Source organism: Nematolebias whitei, chromosome 19 (assembly GCF_014905685.2).
Source record: "Nematolebias whitei isolate Nwh7 chromosome 19, NemWhi1, whole genome shotgun sequence".
NCBI lineage: Eukaryota > Metazoa > Chordata > Actinopteri > Cyprinodontiformes > Rivulidae > Nematolebias > Nematolebias whitei.
Window position 1 is genome coordinate 29,037,587 of NC_056516.1, and position 15,335 is coordinate 29,052,921.

At 37.2% G+C, this 15,335-nt stretch overlaps 1 protein-coding gene across 1 annotated transcript in view; it reads left to right on the forward strand.

The window, feature by feature from the left end:
- Positions 1–303: 303 nt before the first annotated feature.
- The window catches only part of LOC119425712 (myocyte-specific enhancer factor 2D homolog), a 29,620-nt gene continuing 14,588 nt past the window's right edge, over positions 304–15,335 (forward strand). Inside the window, exons 1-3 of the mRNA XM_037693254.1 lie at positions 304–507; positions 12,305–12,674; positions 14,471–14,674. Coding sequence (XP_037549182.1) covers positions 12,621–12,674; positions 14,471–14,674 — 258 coding nt within the window. The 5' untranslated portion in view covers positions 304–507; positions 12,305–12,620. The remainder of the gene's footprint in view (positions 508–12,304; positions 12,675–14,470; positions 14,675–15,335) is intronic.

Consider the following 15,335-nt stretch of genomic DNA (forward strand, 5'->3'; position numbering starts at 1 on the left):
ACTTTGGGCATTCAGGACTGTGGTGAATTCAGACGAGAAAAACAAATGGCCTAGCGGGTTGTCTTACGGAAAGCAGACAGCGAACAGCTACAGTGGCATTTTCCCCACATGCAAAATCATGCAAAAGGTAAATACTCAGGCGGAGGGATACAAACACTATGGCAGAACATGGCCGTCACCTCCGTCATGTCCTCTCTCAGGGACCGCCCCTCAGACGTTACTGCTCTGTGATTGGACATACCATTGGCAAGTCGGCTTCCTATTGGATAACAGACGGGTCAATCACAGAATAATGTCAATGACGTCGATTGTACACTGGCTACGCGGTTGTCGCTTGGGTGGACAGTGTAGTTACAGCAACATAAAAGTGGAATAAAATGCCGCGTTTTGATGTAAATAGAAACGCCGCTTCATTGTTTGTAGTTACCGCTTCTTAATCAACACGGGTCCATCCTTGGAGCAGGCGGAGGCAGGCCTAATTTCGCTTTTTACCAGCAATATTTCATGGTAAGTGGAGTGATACATTTCCTTCCTGCGTCTTTTTTTTCCCCTTTTACGGGTAAAGATAATTCCGTTTTACGATTTGTGTACAACGAAGTAGTAAGCATTATTCTACTGAACAGTATAAGGTAGGTTGGCAGTCCGAATTTAAACCTTGTATGTTCACATTTTGATCGAAAGTAGTGCGTACGCCAGCTCGTCTTACCGAGTTCTACGGAGAGTCAGGAAGGTAATGGCTGTCGGTCAGACTGGTAACTAGAAAATTATGAAACGGCCTGTGTACAGTAATGTTAGCTCGTCCATTGCGTTGTCAAATCAGCCCGTGTCAAGTTGTCTTAAAGAAGAGTGTTTAATTAGTTGAAATCCGTCCACACGATATGACACCAGCCTCGGCTTCCAACATGTCAGATAAAGCATGAAGGGGTTACCTGTCTGCCGTCAGTTGGCCTGCTCAGTCTGTCACCCCGGCTCTGGGGTGCAGCTAAAACAGCCCCGATCCCACTTTGCTTTGAAGAAAACGTGATTTTTAAGCTCATGTGGACTTCACAGACCAGATCTGACAGCGATCATTATTAGCTTGTTGTCAGAAAATGTATTTACGGCGCTTCAAAAAAAAAAAAAAGGGAGCTATTGTTCGAAGCTAGCTGCGATTTGGAAGCTAACTCTTAAGAAAAGCCCGAGGAAAGCTGCTGTTTTCCTGCCTGGTTAAGCTTTGAACGGGATTCATATTGAAGTAAGATAGATTGTTAAACAAAACAAGTCAGATTTTATTTAGACAAGCCAGGATCACTTCTGCTATTTGATCTTTGTACGGCCTTTTAGGTCAAACTGTGTTCTTAAACTACACATTTTGACACCCAACAACACTCAGTGTGGTCTGTTTGATGGATTCAGTTCTGGCATGATTTGTCTCTGGCTTTCCAGGGTAGATACAGAAGCTGCTGGGCAAGAAGTAGGCCAGTTTGACAAGGTGATCCACTGCTGCAGATGGATCCATTACATCTGGAGCTTTGAAACCCCGGTGCTGACATTACCACCTGTTTTTCTTGATTTAAAATGTCACTTTTATTGTTCAGACTGCAGTGGCTCCTGTGTCTCCGCCGGGCTTGATTGGAGAACCACTGTCTGGCTGTAATTCCTACAAGAAAGCGATTGTTTTTTTTTAATTTAATGGCTTTAAACAACACTCATGGCACCTTTCCCTCAGTGGTAGGGTTATTCAGTGATGCTTGCATATATTTCTACCATCAGTTGTGCTTTTTGAAACCAGTTTTTGTTTAAAATGTTAGATAAGGGAATCAAATTGGATGTTTGGCACTGATTTACATTGCAAAAACACAATTGATAACAAAATCAGAGCATGTGTGAGTAGAAAAGTATGGATAAACCTAGGCAGGAGCATTTGTGGTTTTAATGTTTATTATTTGTTATTTTATTTAGTTGAATTTACATTTTGTCATTCGGTTTCAGCTACAGATATAATTTTATCAAAGAATTTTAAGCAAGATACTAAACTACAGGGATGTTAGCCATTAAAGAACATTGAATGGTGATGGATCATCCAAATGCCACATAATTAGAGGTTTTAATCTTTATTAGTACTGAATACTTTTCATATATAAAGCTTCACGATCGTTGTTTGATACGAGGTACATCTGGTTAAAATTGGGACAGTCTCGTGTTAAAAGATCATTTGGTTTGACGTTTTCATCAAAACTGAGAAATTCCTAATCGTGTAACTTTCCAAGCAAGCAAGAATTCCTTTGCTAACTTTCTTGGCCTCGCAGAGTCACAGTATTTTCTTCACTTTGATATTTTATGAAACGGTCGTCAAATCGTTTCGTTAAAAAAAAGCAAATTGCTTTTTTTTAAATTCTCAGCTTGATGCAAAAATGTAATTTGGTGGAAATCAACATTATGGTTTTCTCGAACCATTGTCTGAGAGCTGCAAACGAGCAAACCTCACTGAAATCCATATTTAAGACTTAAACCATTTATCTCAAGGCTGGGGTACGTTTCATAGACTAGTGCATAATCTGCTAAAGGTCACTGCCACTAATTAGACTGTTCCAAAACAGACAGATGCCTAATATGAGCTTCATTGCACCCTTTCTCATCAGAGGAACATTTAGGGATTGCATAACTTGAATGATGATTCAAACATATTTGTGGCTCATTTGTTAGGAACGAGACTAGTCCCTCTTTAAAGAACGACATAATTGGTTTGATCAAAATGTATTAGTTTAATGGTGTTGTACTTCCCTTGACTGATGTGTAGATCAAGTCTTTTCTGCCTCTTGGATTTTAGTTACTGTGTAAATTTGATTTGATGCGAGGTTACGTGGTAGCTGAGCTGCGACCTCATTACGTTGGTGTCCAATTGGTCCTTCGGCCAGTTCTCAATTGAGTCATCAGCGCCTTAAGGGGGAAGAGGAGGGATGAACGTGTCAATTACAGTAATGAGGGGCCAGCCATGTAGAGGGAGGCCAGGCAGAGGCCTTCTAGTGTAGCCCTTTTCTACTCACTTGACAACTAATCAAATATAATATTATTGCCTGACTGGCACAAAGTCATAGTCAGTAGGGATTACTATTATTAAATTATAATTGCCTAAAAGCGAAGGTTAGCAATAATGTTTTTGCAGATGTACATTTACAACTGATTAACTGCTGGAGCAAGATGAAAGCCACAGCCAAATGACCTTAAAAACCAACACAAAACTGGCTATAACTCTTTCAGTATTACCAATATTTAGTTTAAATTTGGTTTGGTAGTAGCTGAGACGAATCTATAACTCAATATGAGCACTGACAAATTTAGCAAGAGCTTTATTTAAAATTTTGCTATTACGATAATCCTTTGGCGTCCATATTTTCTGTTTATGTTAGCGAAACATCTTCATTTTAAAGACGTGTTCAGGCAATAGTCATAAGATATAAATCTACAACTGATTAGGTTTTAGAGCCAACCCAATTCAAGATGGCTGCCACAGCTAACTACCTTAGAAAACACTAAATGGCTCTAATGCTCAATTTTATGCACATTCTTCTAACTTTTTGTTGTAGTTTTAGCTGAGTTATTCACGAGACATCCAAGTGTCTCTCATTTCATAAGATCTTTGTTAAAACTTTAGCACACTGACTGTTGGCCTTTAATTATTATTTTCTTGCTTCTAACAGTGGGACATTTCTACATGTTGTTTTGTAGGAACTGTTTAGTTGTAGATTGCTACAGTTAGTCAGTGAGTGTTGTGCTATGATCCTGAGCAATTCTGTCAGCCCAAATATAAAAAGCTGCAGATGAAAACAGCTAAAACCACAGAAACCAAGAAGAACTGTATTTACAGGTTGCTATAAGGTTGAGCTATTTAATTAGATTGTTTATTTGAACTGCCTACTTGTGGAAGTGTGAACATTTTAATATGTAAAGGAAAATCTTTGGGATTTGAACTGATGTTCAAAAAAAGCCATTTGGGCTTTGTGAAAGTGGGATTGGCATTAACCAGTTTGTTGCAGAATTTGTTATCACATGCCAGCTTGGTGAATTATTGTAATGGCCTGTGTTTGTAAAATATCCCATGAGCCTTTGGATAGATTTGAATGAAACTAAGAAGAAATCATTACATGTTCAGCTACAACTGATGTTTGGAGCAAACTTGGTTAAATATGGCCACCACAGCTATTAAATCTAGTTAAAAAAAACAACAAATTTAATGCTCAGTCATCCAGGTACCAAGAAGTTGATCTTAATTGTTGTGTGGTAGTAGCCGAGAGTCATCCCCAACACATACTGAGTGCTAACAGATTGGTATTTATTAGTGGTACACCGATTGCAGTTTTCCGGCCAATCACCGATTTCTAAAAAGTCTGACCTGCCGATTCCAATTTTGGTCGATACCGATTTGGTTTGATAAGCAACACTGCCCGGTGTTATAAGGTCACAATGCACCTTCAATTTTCCAATATTATTTTATTGAAAAACATACCCATGAACAATATTCTAGAAATGATACAAACTTGTTTTAACTGGCCATGATGTAGTGCTCTGAAATATAAAGGAAGTTCAGACAATTGTTGTTAAAACAACAACAAAAAAAGTTTAAAATTGGTTTCTCATGCAAGTATCGTCCAATTTCCCAAAATTAAGGAAATCGGTGCACCGATAAATTGGCCAGCCGATTTATCGGTGCACCCCTAGTATTTATTGGTATAAGTAATTGGCTGCTCGTGACTCAAAATAACATTTGCAATTGTCTTATTTATTTCAAAATGAAAAATCTAAACCACAAAGTTAATCATCTTTTAATCAGTGGGGGGAAAAAAGAGAAGCAGCTATTTTTTTTTTACATTTGAGCTTCCAAAAAAGTGAATATTTAGATTTTCATATGAATAAGTAATGTTTTTGTTACAGCTCCAAATGTAAAAAAAAAAAAAAAAAAAAATCACAATGCATCTTCCAAAAGAGCTTCATTACTTACCCAGAAACTTAGTGCAGTTGCCAAAATCTAATATTCTGTAAAGCTTCATGAGTAAAATGAATCTTAAAAACACCTAAATGTGTTGACGTGTCTTTCGTAGAGGCTCTGAAACTGAAATGAAAACCAATCAGGGTGGAAACAGACAAACTGGATCTTTTTTGCCAGTGAAGATTTAGAGTACAGCTGGCTGACTAATTTATATATAAGTTAGACCTATCAGAAATAAAAGTACATCACAGCCTGTAGAATCATCTAATTCCTTTCTTTCATGTTTTAATAGTCTGCAGGCTTGTCTCTTGTTAAAATGAAATAAATCCATAAAACTGACACACAACCACAATGTTTCTGAGTCAGAATGAGTCTTTGGAGGGTTGGGATTTGAAAATCAGCCTGCTGTCACTGGATAAAAGTGTGTGGCAGTGTAAATACACCACATGGTGAGAAAAGTGAAAATGCTCTTTAAATCAGTTCTTTGTAAAATGAATATTGTTGATGCAGATCCAGTCCGTCACACATGAGCAACTGTAGAAAAAAACCCAACAACATTAAAGTACTGGTAAGCAGACCGTTCCAGTTAAAGCATGCAAACTCATCCATACAATAAGAAATTATAAAAACCAGCCTCAACTTTTTATAAAAGCTATATTTTTTGTATTATTTCACTCATCTGGGCATCCAAGCAACCGTTGGATGTGAACCTAATGTGCTGGGTTTTCTTCTGATTAATTCTCAAGCTGGACGTGTTAAAACGTGGGCTGTTGTTGAGGCCACATGTGCACTTCGGTTGAGCTTTCATTTTTTCCGTTTGATCTAACGACAATCCCACAGGACAGGGACATGGAGGGTTAAGACTGGAGGGAAAATATAACACGTATAAGCTGCTGAGCCCATCTGGATGTTGGGATTTTAGCTGAGTTGTTGAGAAATTGTAGAAGAAAACTGGTTTGGTGTTAACACAGAAAATAGTTTTGCTGTTCTTTTCTAGGCATACTTTTATACTTAAACGTTTCTTTTTTGTTGTTGCTTTGGTAATCAATTTTTAAATAATTAGGGATATTATCGGCATGTTATCAGTATCAGCCAAAATTAGCATTAAAGTTAAATATCGCACATCGGCCATTCCATCCCAATAACTCACCGATATAAAAGACGCTGTTTTTGTATGACAATCCAGTGACCAGGATGCCTGTTGTGCTGCCGTCACGCGCGCCTACCTGATCTGATCAAGGTGGAGAGGAAGAAGTCAGAATGTCGGCGGTGTGGAAGTTTTTTTTGTTGTTGAGGATATTGGATTCAGAAGATTTTTGGACTACGTTGAGCCTCGCTACATTGTCCCCAGTCAAAGATATTTTTCCGACGTAACCTTACCCGAGTTACAAACCGTCATTTCTGACATCATTGAGAAGCTAACAGCCGATAGCACTTGGGTGAGTTTTACCACAGACATTTGGACGTCAAGTGTTAGCCCCGTTAGCATGATTAGTTTAGTCTTACGGCACAATGGATAGACAAAAACTTTGAACTTAAGAAGGCTGTCCTTCATGCACAAGAGTGCAGAGGATCCCACACTTCAGCTAGGAACCTGGAACAAGTGAGACAGCATCGTAGGTGACTAATGCTAATAAATAACGTTTAACACTTTTCGTTTAATACTGTATAAGTTAAAATGCTATGCATATGTCTGTTACTGCAGCTCTTACAGCTGTTACACAATTTTTGTAGCAAATAAGCCTAAATAAGAGGGCTATGTTCTGACAAAGGGAAGTGTATTAAAAAATATTGGTATCGGTTATCGGCCAAATACGTTTTAACATATCGGATATCGGCCAAAAATCCAATATCGTGCATCCCTATAAAGAGTGCTCTCTTTATTCAAAACAGCCCGTAACTTGAAGAGATGATCTGAAATGGTTCAGTATATACCATTTGTCAAACATTTAATCATAGTGCATTGCTCTCTTATAAGTTTTGAGGCATTAATAGTTGGACAGTGACAGTATGGTCGGGACAAAGGAGAGTGGGAAGACCTCTCTCAATTAAGTAATCTCTATATCCAGTTTTTTTTTCTTCTTTAATGTCTTATTTTATTCAGTAGTCAGCAGAGCAGAGATGGTGTAGAGGCAGGGCAGCCGACTCGGGACCCGAAGGTCCTGGGTTTGATCCCCGGTCATTGCACATCTTGTGGTGTGTCTCTGAGCAGGACACCCAATCCCGAATTGCTTCCCAGGCGCTTACATAGCTGCTCCACTGCTCCACCTGGGTGTATCTCAGGTGTGATGGGTTAAATGCAGAGAGCCAATTTCATCTTTGTGTGGGAACATACAATGATAACACATAGCACTTTATTTATTATAAAAACTTCCAAGGTTACAAACAAAAGTTAGTTTCATTAAGGAAATACACAATCTAAACCCATTCCTAATACGATTTAAATTACTTAATCTGATTTAAAACTGCTGTATTTTGCAGTGTGGCTAAGTTGTGAGTATTTTTTTATTCATTAGTGACCCAAGTTGACTTATAAATTGTCAGCAAGATGTTAGAAAATAAAAAATAAGATGCAGTTCATTCCTTGAAAAACTAGAGATTTTGAGACCATTATGTTCAAACATTTCATTGCAGACAAGTTGTCAAGTTGTAGGCACATCCGTCACTCATCTTTTTAGTTGCAGTACCGGTAGTTGTGTAGTTGTTGCTTTAGTTTCAGCGGTCTGTTTTAGTTCTTGCATCAGTTTGTAGCTTGTTGCAGGTGCTGATGTAATTTTCAGGTTGTCTTGTTTGCGTGGGTTAGGTGCTCAAGTTGTTTTTGGTGGTCAGTTTCAGTAGAAACTGCGTTTAGTTGAGAGTGGTAAGTAAATGCAGTGCTTGCTTTGTGATTTATGTACTCACAATACCCGTTGTTTGTTTCATAATGCAAGGTAATTGGAAAGACGGTGAAATTGTTCATTATGAACTGATTCAATAGTGACATTCAGTAACATTATTTATTCATTCAGTCATGATATTGGGGCAAATTAGCTTTGCAATCATCGTCTCATTCTTATTTTGAAAGCTCCATTTGCCTCCATTAAGAATATTAAAAGCATGAAAAATACCTAATCAATACCTAAAGTGAACGAAGTGGAAGCTGTGATTGGTAAGGATTGGTTCTTATGTGAATAGAAGCTGCAGCTAATCAATGTTTTTAATCTGACAAAGATTTTCTTGATTAATTTGCTTCGTTTTACGGACTGGACTTACAGAAAAAGTGCTTTGTTTTATTATTTATTAGTATTATTTACTATTGTTTTATCAATATCAGCACAGAAGAACTGAATAGAAATGTTCAAACGTGTGATTTCCGTTTCTAATTAATCAAAAGTAAAACAACGGCTCCTCTCAGCTGAAGGCAGAGCTTGATTAAATTAATTAAAACAGCCATCCTAAATGCAACGCACCACCCTTGCACCTGACTGAGTTTAATACAATGTTTATGCTGAAACTGTGATTAACATATGATTGATTATGCAGTCTGACTGTGAGGGTAAATCACAGTCGTAGATATATTAAAATCTCTCGCTGCAGGAGGCGTAAGTGCAGCAGTAAACGGTGTATTACTGTGAATACATTCTGACTCTTCGGCGCCATGTTGTCACACTCGACACAGCTAAGCAAAGAGAAAATGGCAAACTGCTGTTATTTTCCAGGTTAACGATTGATGAACCAGAACAAAAGTCCATCTGAATGAAATTATAAAATTCATTCTATTCGAAAACACTTTATTTCCTTTAGGGTTAAGTGACTGGTCATTTTTATCACCCGCCCCATGAAAGGTGGACTATCGTGTAACTGCCTATTTGTATGCCTGTCTGTTAGCAAAATACCTTCGAATCACTGGGCAGGTTGTAATGAAAATCTCATAAATTAATTATGGGATGAATATATAGCTCATTAACTTTGTCAGTTTTACAGATCTTAAACTAAAATTTGATGTGGTAGTAGCTGAGAGTTACTCCTAATATAATCTGAGCGCAACCAAATTGTGTTTTTGTAAAAAAAATTAAAATTGGGATATGAAAGGCGGCAGTCATTCTTTCAGGGAGAGCTACATTTGTCAGTTTTTTTTGTTTGTTTGTTTTTTTAAACTACTAAAAGTGCAGTAGTTAAGACGAGTAGCGAAGTCCTCAAGGAATATCTGATAAGCTTTTATTACTGCCATGAAATTCTTTTGCAGCTCTCAAATATTATTACAAATGGTGAAGACATATCTAAATTATTACCACAATAAAAAACAGGGGAGATAAAAGATAATGAGCCTCTCTAGATAGATTTATACAAGGCATTTTTTTTTATCCCAGTAGCACTGCTATATTGAATTAAAACCTGTATATGTGTTATTAATTATTGAAATATTTACACAAAGATTGTTCTTTTGGAGCTTTATAAAGCAGTCTCTACATGCATCCTAATGAATGATCGTATATTTGTAATATCTGAGAACTTCAAATTAAAATTAGTTGAAAACATAGATATATTGTCTAAAACACATTATTCTACTTCTCTACACATCATTTTTGTTTTGAATACTAAGAATCGTGTATGAGTAATTAAGAGCACATCAAACAAGAAATTAAAACAATAACTTCAGCTTATTGTCAGATTAGTGTTTACATTTCATTTTTAAATGATTAACATGTTTTTCGTCATAGTATATCTGTTTGTAATATTTTAAATCTTCAAATTGTCACTGAATTGTTGGAAGGTGATTGACGAAAAATAAATTGCTAAAGTTTATTTCCTTAAGCTTGCTGTAGAAAAATCTTAATAAATACCTTCTCAGAGAGGATATCTTGTTTTATAAATCGGATAAAACATCCCACGACCTGTTTGCTGTTTTTGTGGGTGGAATGATTTCAAACCTCAGAGAGCAAATTGAAAACTCGTTGACCTCAGGTATTAAATCCCATCTTGGTCTCTAAATAACTACTTACTTACCTGAAATTATTTTGTTACTAAACTCAAGAAAAATGCAGCTGTTAATATGATTTGATATTAAACTCTTTTTTTCCCACACATTGATTGCATTTTGAGTGGGAAACGCCGTTCTGAGGTTTTTCAGATATATTAGTTTAAATGTTGCCCTCAGCAACTCACTGTTTGTGTTGTAAACGCTTTATTTTCATGTTGAGCAGACAGGTGTTGAGATCTCATCGTATAGCAGTAATAAACAGTCTAATTATGAGCAGATCTCTCAAGACTCATGACTATTTACATGGGAACATCTTTATTGCGTCTTCAACAACATTTACATACACATGGATTTATTAGGAATAATGTGAAATTCCACAGCACTCTATATGTATGCAAATGAACATATTGAGGTAAGATTTTCTGTTAGTGACAAAACAGGACTCTACGCGTCTGAAGTTCCTGCAATTTTACTGTGGAGCCAAGAGGGGGAATTGGAAATACCCACTGTTAGTCCGTCGGTGCATGTTGTGAGCATGATAACTTGGAAAACAAGTGAGGTACTGACTTCCATTTTGGTGTGTGGCTGCATCGGCAGAAGAAAGGTTACTATTAAAAATAGGGTCGCCACATCTAAATCCAACCTGGCCACTACTACACATGTAAACCAACCACCTCTATCATTTGAGGAAACTATACTTTTTAGACTTTATATTAAATAAAAGTATAGTTTCTCAATTGATTGGGGTGGCCCAGTGTACACACATGTACCAGTACCTTGCAACAGACTTCAGCTTACAGCTTCATTTTTGTTCTTGTCGCGGAGCAAAGGGGGCAAAGGGAAATACTTTCTGTCCCTCTTGTGAGTTGGATAAGTGAGCTACCTACTTCCATTTGGTTTAAGAAAGGTCCTTATTGTAAATTAAACTGCCATCCAAGATGGCTGCTGCCATTTATGCATGTATGTAAACTTGTGCTTTCTAGTTTTTATATTGCTTAAAAGTATAGTTTCCTTAAATGACTGGGGTGGTTCTTGGGGTGGCCAAAGATTAATCTATATTGGCCAAGACCACCATTGGCCACCCACAGGCTCTGTCATTGTGCTTGGTGGTGGACTGTACTTCTTGAGGAAGCTGAAGTCCTTCAAGATGCTGCATATCTTCTATAAGTCTGTTGTAGAGAGCAAAATTTATTCTGCCATCATCTGCTGGGGTAACAGCACCAGAGCTAGAGACTTAAAAAGATCAAGAAGCTCATAAAGAAGGCTGGCTCAGTTCTAGGGACTCCTCTAGAACTTTTGGAGATGATTGTACGAAGAAGGATTCTTCATAAAATGAAGAACAATATAGACAACCCTCAGCATCCTCTTCATCAGACTGGCATACAACAACAGTGTCTTCAGTCAGAGGCTTCTCCAGATCTGCTGTAGAACAGACCGCTACAAGAGATCTTCCTGCCCACAGCCATCAGCATCTAGAACAACTCATTAATGAAACCAGGATGATGAGTTACAACAACATTTAATTTCCCTCTGGGATTAATAAAGTATTTTTGAATTGAATTGAATAAAATTGCTCCCTCCACTCGCCAGGATCTGTTACTTTGTGCTGCCTCGGATAAGCCCAAAAAAAAAAAAAACCCAACCTTACCTCTATTCTTCTACACAGAGTAACTCCTACCCACTTGAATGTCTTGCATCAAAAAAAAATTAAGGTTTGCGTTCCCTGTTCAGTTCCAGTCCAGACAAACGCTCATCTTGAAAACTACAAACATTCACTATTTAAATCCTTCAGTGACACGAGGGAAGTCGGCATACCGCTTGCTTATATTGAATATGGACCACATTTTAGGGTTGAATATCAGTGTCTATTAAAAAGATACTGGTATAAATATTTTCAAACTACAGTATTCGTTATAGTTCAAGATACTTTTTTTTTTTGGATGTGATTTACGTGTTGTGTATAATGTGCAATGCATCACCTCTCCTTTAGGTGCACTTAACTCTGGCTGTGTTCAGTTACAATAACACTTTTGAAAACTAAAAGGTGAGCTCAAAGTTTTGATGTTGCAATCACAGCTGTTGTGTTAACTCGTATGAACACAAATAAGTCACTGGATGCGTTTGGTATCGAGACACCAGATGAGGAAACATTAATACAACTCTTCTAAAAATAGAAAAAGCAGAAAGTGTGTTGTTTAAGGAGCAGACATCAGCTGAGTGGGCGGTTCCTCTCGGTCCTGCAGGTAACCCCCTGCCCTTGTGATCCGGCAGCACTTTAATTTTTGTTTGCAGGTTATTATCCTTGTCGTTTCGGGTCAAATATTTTATTAGCCATCTTGTGATTTTGAGCAAAGTTTTTGTGTCTTTTTGTCACGCAGGAGAGAAGTGACGTCCATCTTTCCCACAGCAGCTGCACACTTCAGTCCCCGCTGAATAAAATATGAACTGAAGAGCTCTTGCTCTGCTCCACGTCACATATCTCTGCAGCACCCGCTCTTCGCTCTCGTTGCTGTTCGGCGCAAGAGTCAACCGCACTGCCTCGCCACACCTGGACAGAGAAATGCGTCTGCACGTATGTTATCAGATGCATGACTGTGTTTGAGTGGTTTTCAGCCGCACTTCCATTCTCATCTTCAAAGAGGCGCTTTTCCACTTGACCGACTCCAACATTTGTCTTCACAACTGCAAAGCATCATGGGTAGGAAAAAGATTCAGATCCAAAGGATCACTGATGAAAGAAACAAGCAGGTGAGTCAGTGTTATGCAACAAAACGCTGAGCTGTTTATTTCTTTAATTAAAAGCCTTAAAGAGTCCTGTCACACTGTTTTATGAGTTGTCAAAATCTGCATCTGGATTTTGAACAAACGCTTCACTTTTGTCTCCTAAATGTTTACGCTTTACAGTTATTTCCTAAGCAATCAAACTCAAGTTATTTCATCCATCACCTTAAAAATGGAGACCTTTTTGCTTGTTCCCATGAATTTTTTTTATTTCTACAAAAGCATTTTTTGTGTGTGTTTTTAATCGTACAAAGGTTTTTAACAACCTAAACACATTGTGCAGCCTCTGTTTGCAAGATCACCCAAGAAAAAGGTTTAATAGGCTATACAAAGCACACGCACACTACAGCTGGCGTGCAAAAATAATATAATTTAGTTGGCTTTTTGTGCTCATTTTGCACAAGGGTGAGATCATCACTCTGCATTAATACATCTATGACTGACTTTATGTTAAATCTACATAATTTCTGGCTCGACAGTTAGCCTTTTCAGCATATTTTTCTGTTTTCTTTTTATTCTCGCTTGATGAATTGACCATCCTGATTCATATTAATAATGGCTCTGAATGAGACTGGTCTTTTGGTGTTTTTATACCCACAAGCTGAAAAGGAATCGCTGAATATGTTCGCCACATCGTCTTAGTCCCTTAGTTTGTTTGTTTCCACAATTTACGTTAGTCATTTTGCAGACAGTCTAATCCCATAAAACGCTGCATTGGTAGCACTTCTTTTATAGATTTAGTGTCACAGCCAGAATCTTTGCTCTGGTTTGTTTTCTCAGGTATTTTGTCAGGAAGTTAAATGCTTTTCTTTTCTCTTGTTTCAGCAGTTTCCCAGCAGTTCGGAGCAATTAAGACTGTGCAAATCTAGGTGTCCCACTTGCAAATTTGTCTGGACATCAAACACTTAAAAGAACATGAGAGCATGTGTAGTTTAGTTTATTTTGTCAGTAAGATTGTTAATTTTCTTTTGTGTATTATTTCTGCTAATTTATTTAATAAACATGCAAACAAAATCATCTAAACTCCGTAAATATCATATTGACAAAAGACAAACTTTAATTCCATCTGAAACCAATGAATTACTGTAGATGTTTTGAGGCTGGTCATTGTAAACCTGAGAGATTTTGACGTTTGTTATCACAATAACAATGATTGATACATAAATATATAATAAACTGTTCAACACAATGATGGTCTTGCAAAAATCTATCCCTTAATTCCTAAAGAAACTGTGAAAGTGAAAATCTACTGCTGCTCAACCTTTTTTTGTAAGCCATATAAATAAATGTCATATTTTATACAGTTTTTAAGCTTGATTAAAGTTAATCTTTAGAGAATCAAAGCTAAAATATAACCAGCTGATAACATCAAAATAGGATAAATAAAATAAATTTAATAAATGATGTATTAAATGTCAATAGAAAATAAGTTAGAACTGCTTACCTTAAACCGAAGAGTTTAAAGTTTGCTTCATTTCTGTAATAATTATTGCCAAATGATTATGACAAAACAAAGGATGTGTTGACTAAAAACTGACTCAGTACTGCTGTTCATTATCAAAAAAAACAAAACAAAATAAAAAAATTTGCCTTTATTATCTAATCTGTCAGTCTGTTAGAGTTTATACATGCAACGGTCTGTGTGGGACCAAAGATCCTATATAACCCTTTTCCTCAGCATCACTCCACTGCCAGGCCAGCTTTAGTCAGTCCAACAGAAATCACTTTGTTTGTTTCTGCTTTAAACTGTTTCCTCTTCCCAGGTGACGTTCACAAAGAGAAAGTTTGGCTTGATGAAGAAAGCCTACGAGCTGAGTGTGTTGTGCGACTGTGAGATCGCCCTGATCATCTTCAACCACGCGAACAAGCTGTTCCAGTACGCCAGCACTGATATGGACAAGGTCCTGCTCAAATACACCGAGTACAACGAGCCGCACGAGAGCCGGACCAACGCAGACATCATTGAGGTAAACTGACCACATCTGCAGGGCTTGATTACAAGAAAACAGGCAGAGAGCTGACCTGAAGGCTGTGCTGCTAAGATGAGCCAGATATGTTGAACCTAAAGTCAGAGTTGTTACAAATGTCTTTTTTTACCCATTAAAGCCACCGTGAAAACAATAACATCCTCTGGAGGAGTTCATGTCTAGCTTTAGATAAAATAAATGCAAACATCTGTACCAAAACAAACACCCTTTAGCAAATTCAACTTGTCATGTTAATGTCAATGAAAGAAAAATTGTGCTAAAAACTGAGTAGTGCTGAAAACTAAACATTTTAAAAGTATTACCATATTAATAAATAATCAGATTGGTAAAAATCTAATAGAAAGTTGTTTATTCAGTCATATTTAGATGGACTGTCAGATTTAAGCACCAATCAGTTACACAGCTTAGGGTTTTAATTTAATAAATAGTTGATTGAACTTAGATTTTGACCTTGATTAAAAAAAAACTTTGTGATCAGAGGGTTTTAAACTCAAATTTTTAGATAATTCTGCCACAGTTTGGCCACGGTAACTGTTTGGTTATTGATGCAAAATGGTCTATAAATCATGTTTTTATAAAGGTTTTTTTGTTGCAAATAAGTCTCTTAGATCCAAGTCTTTAATTAGGGACCAACAAAAAA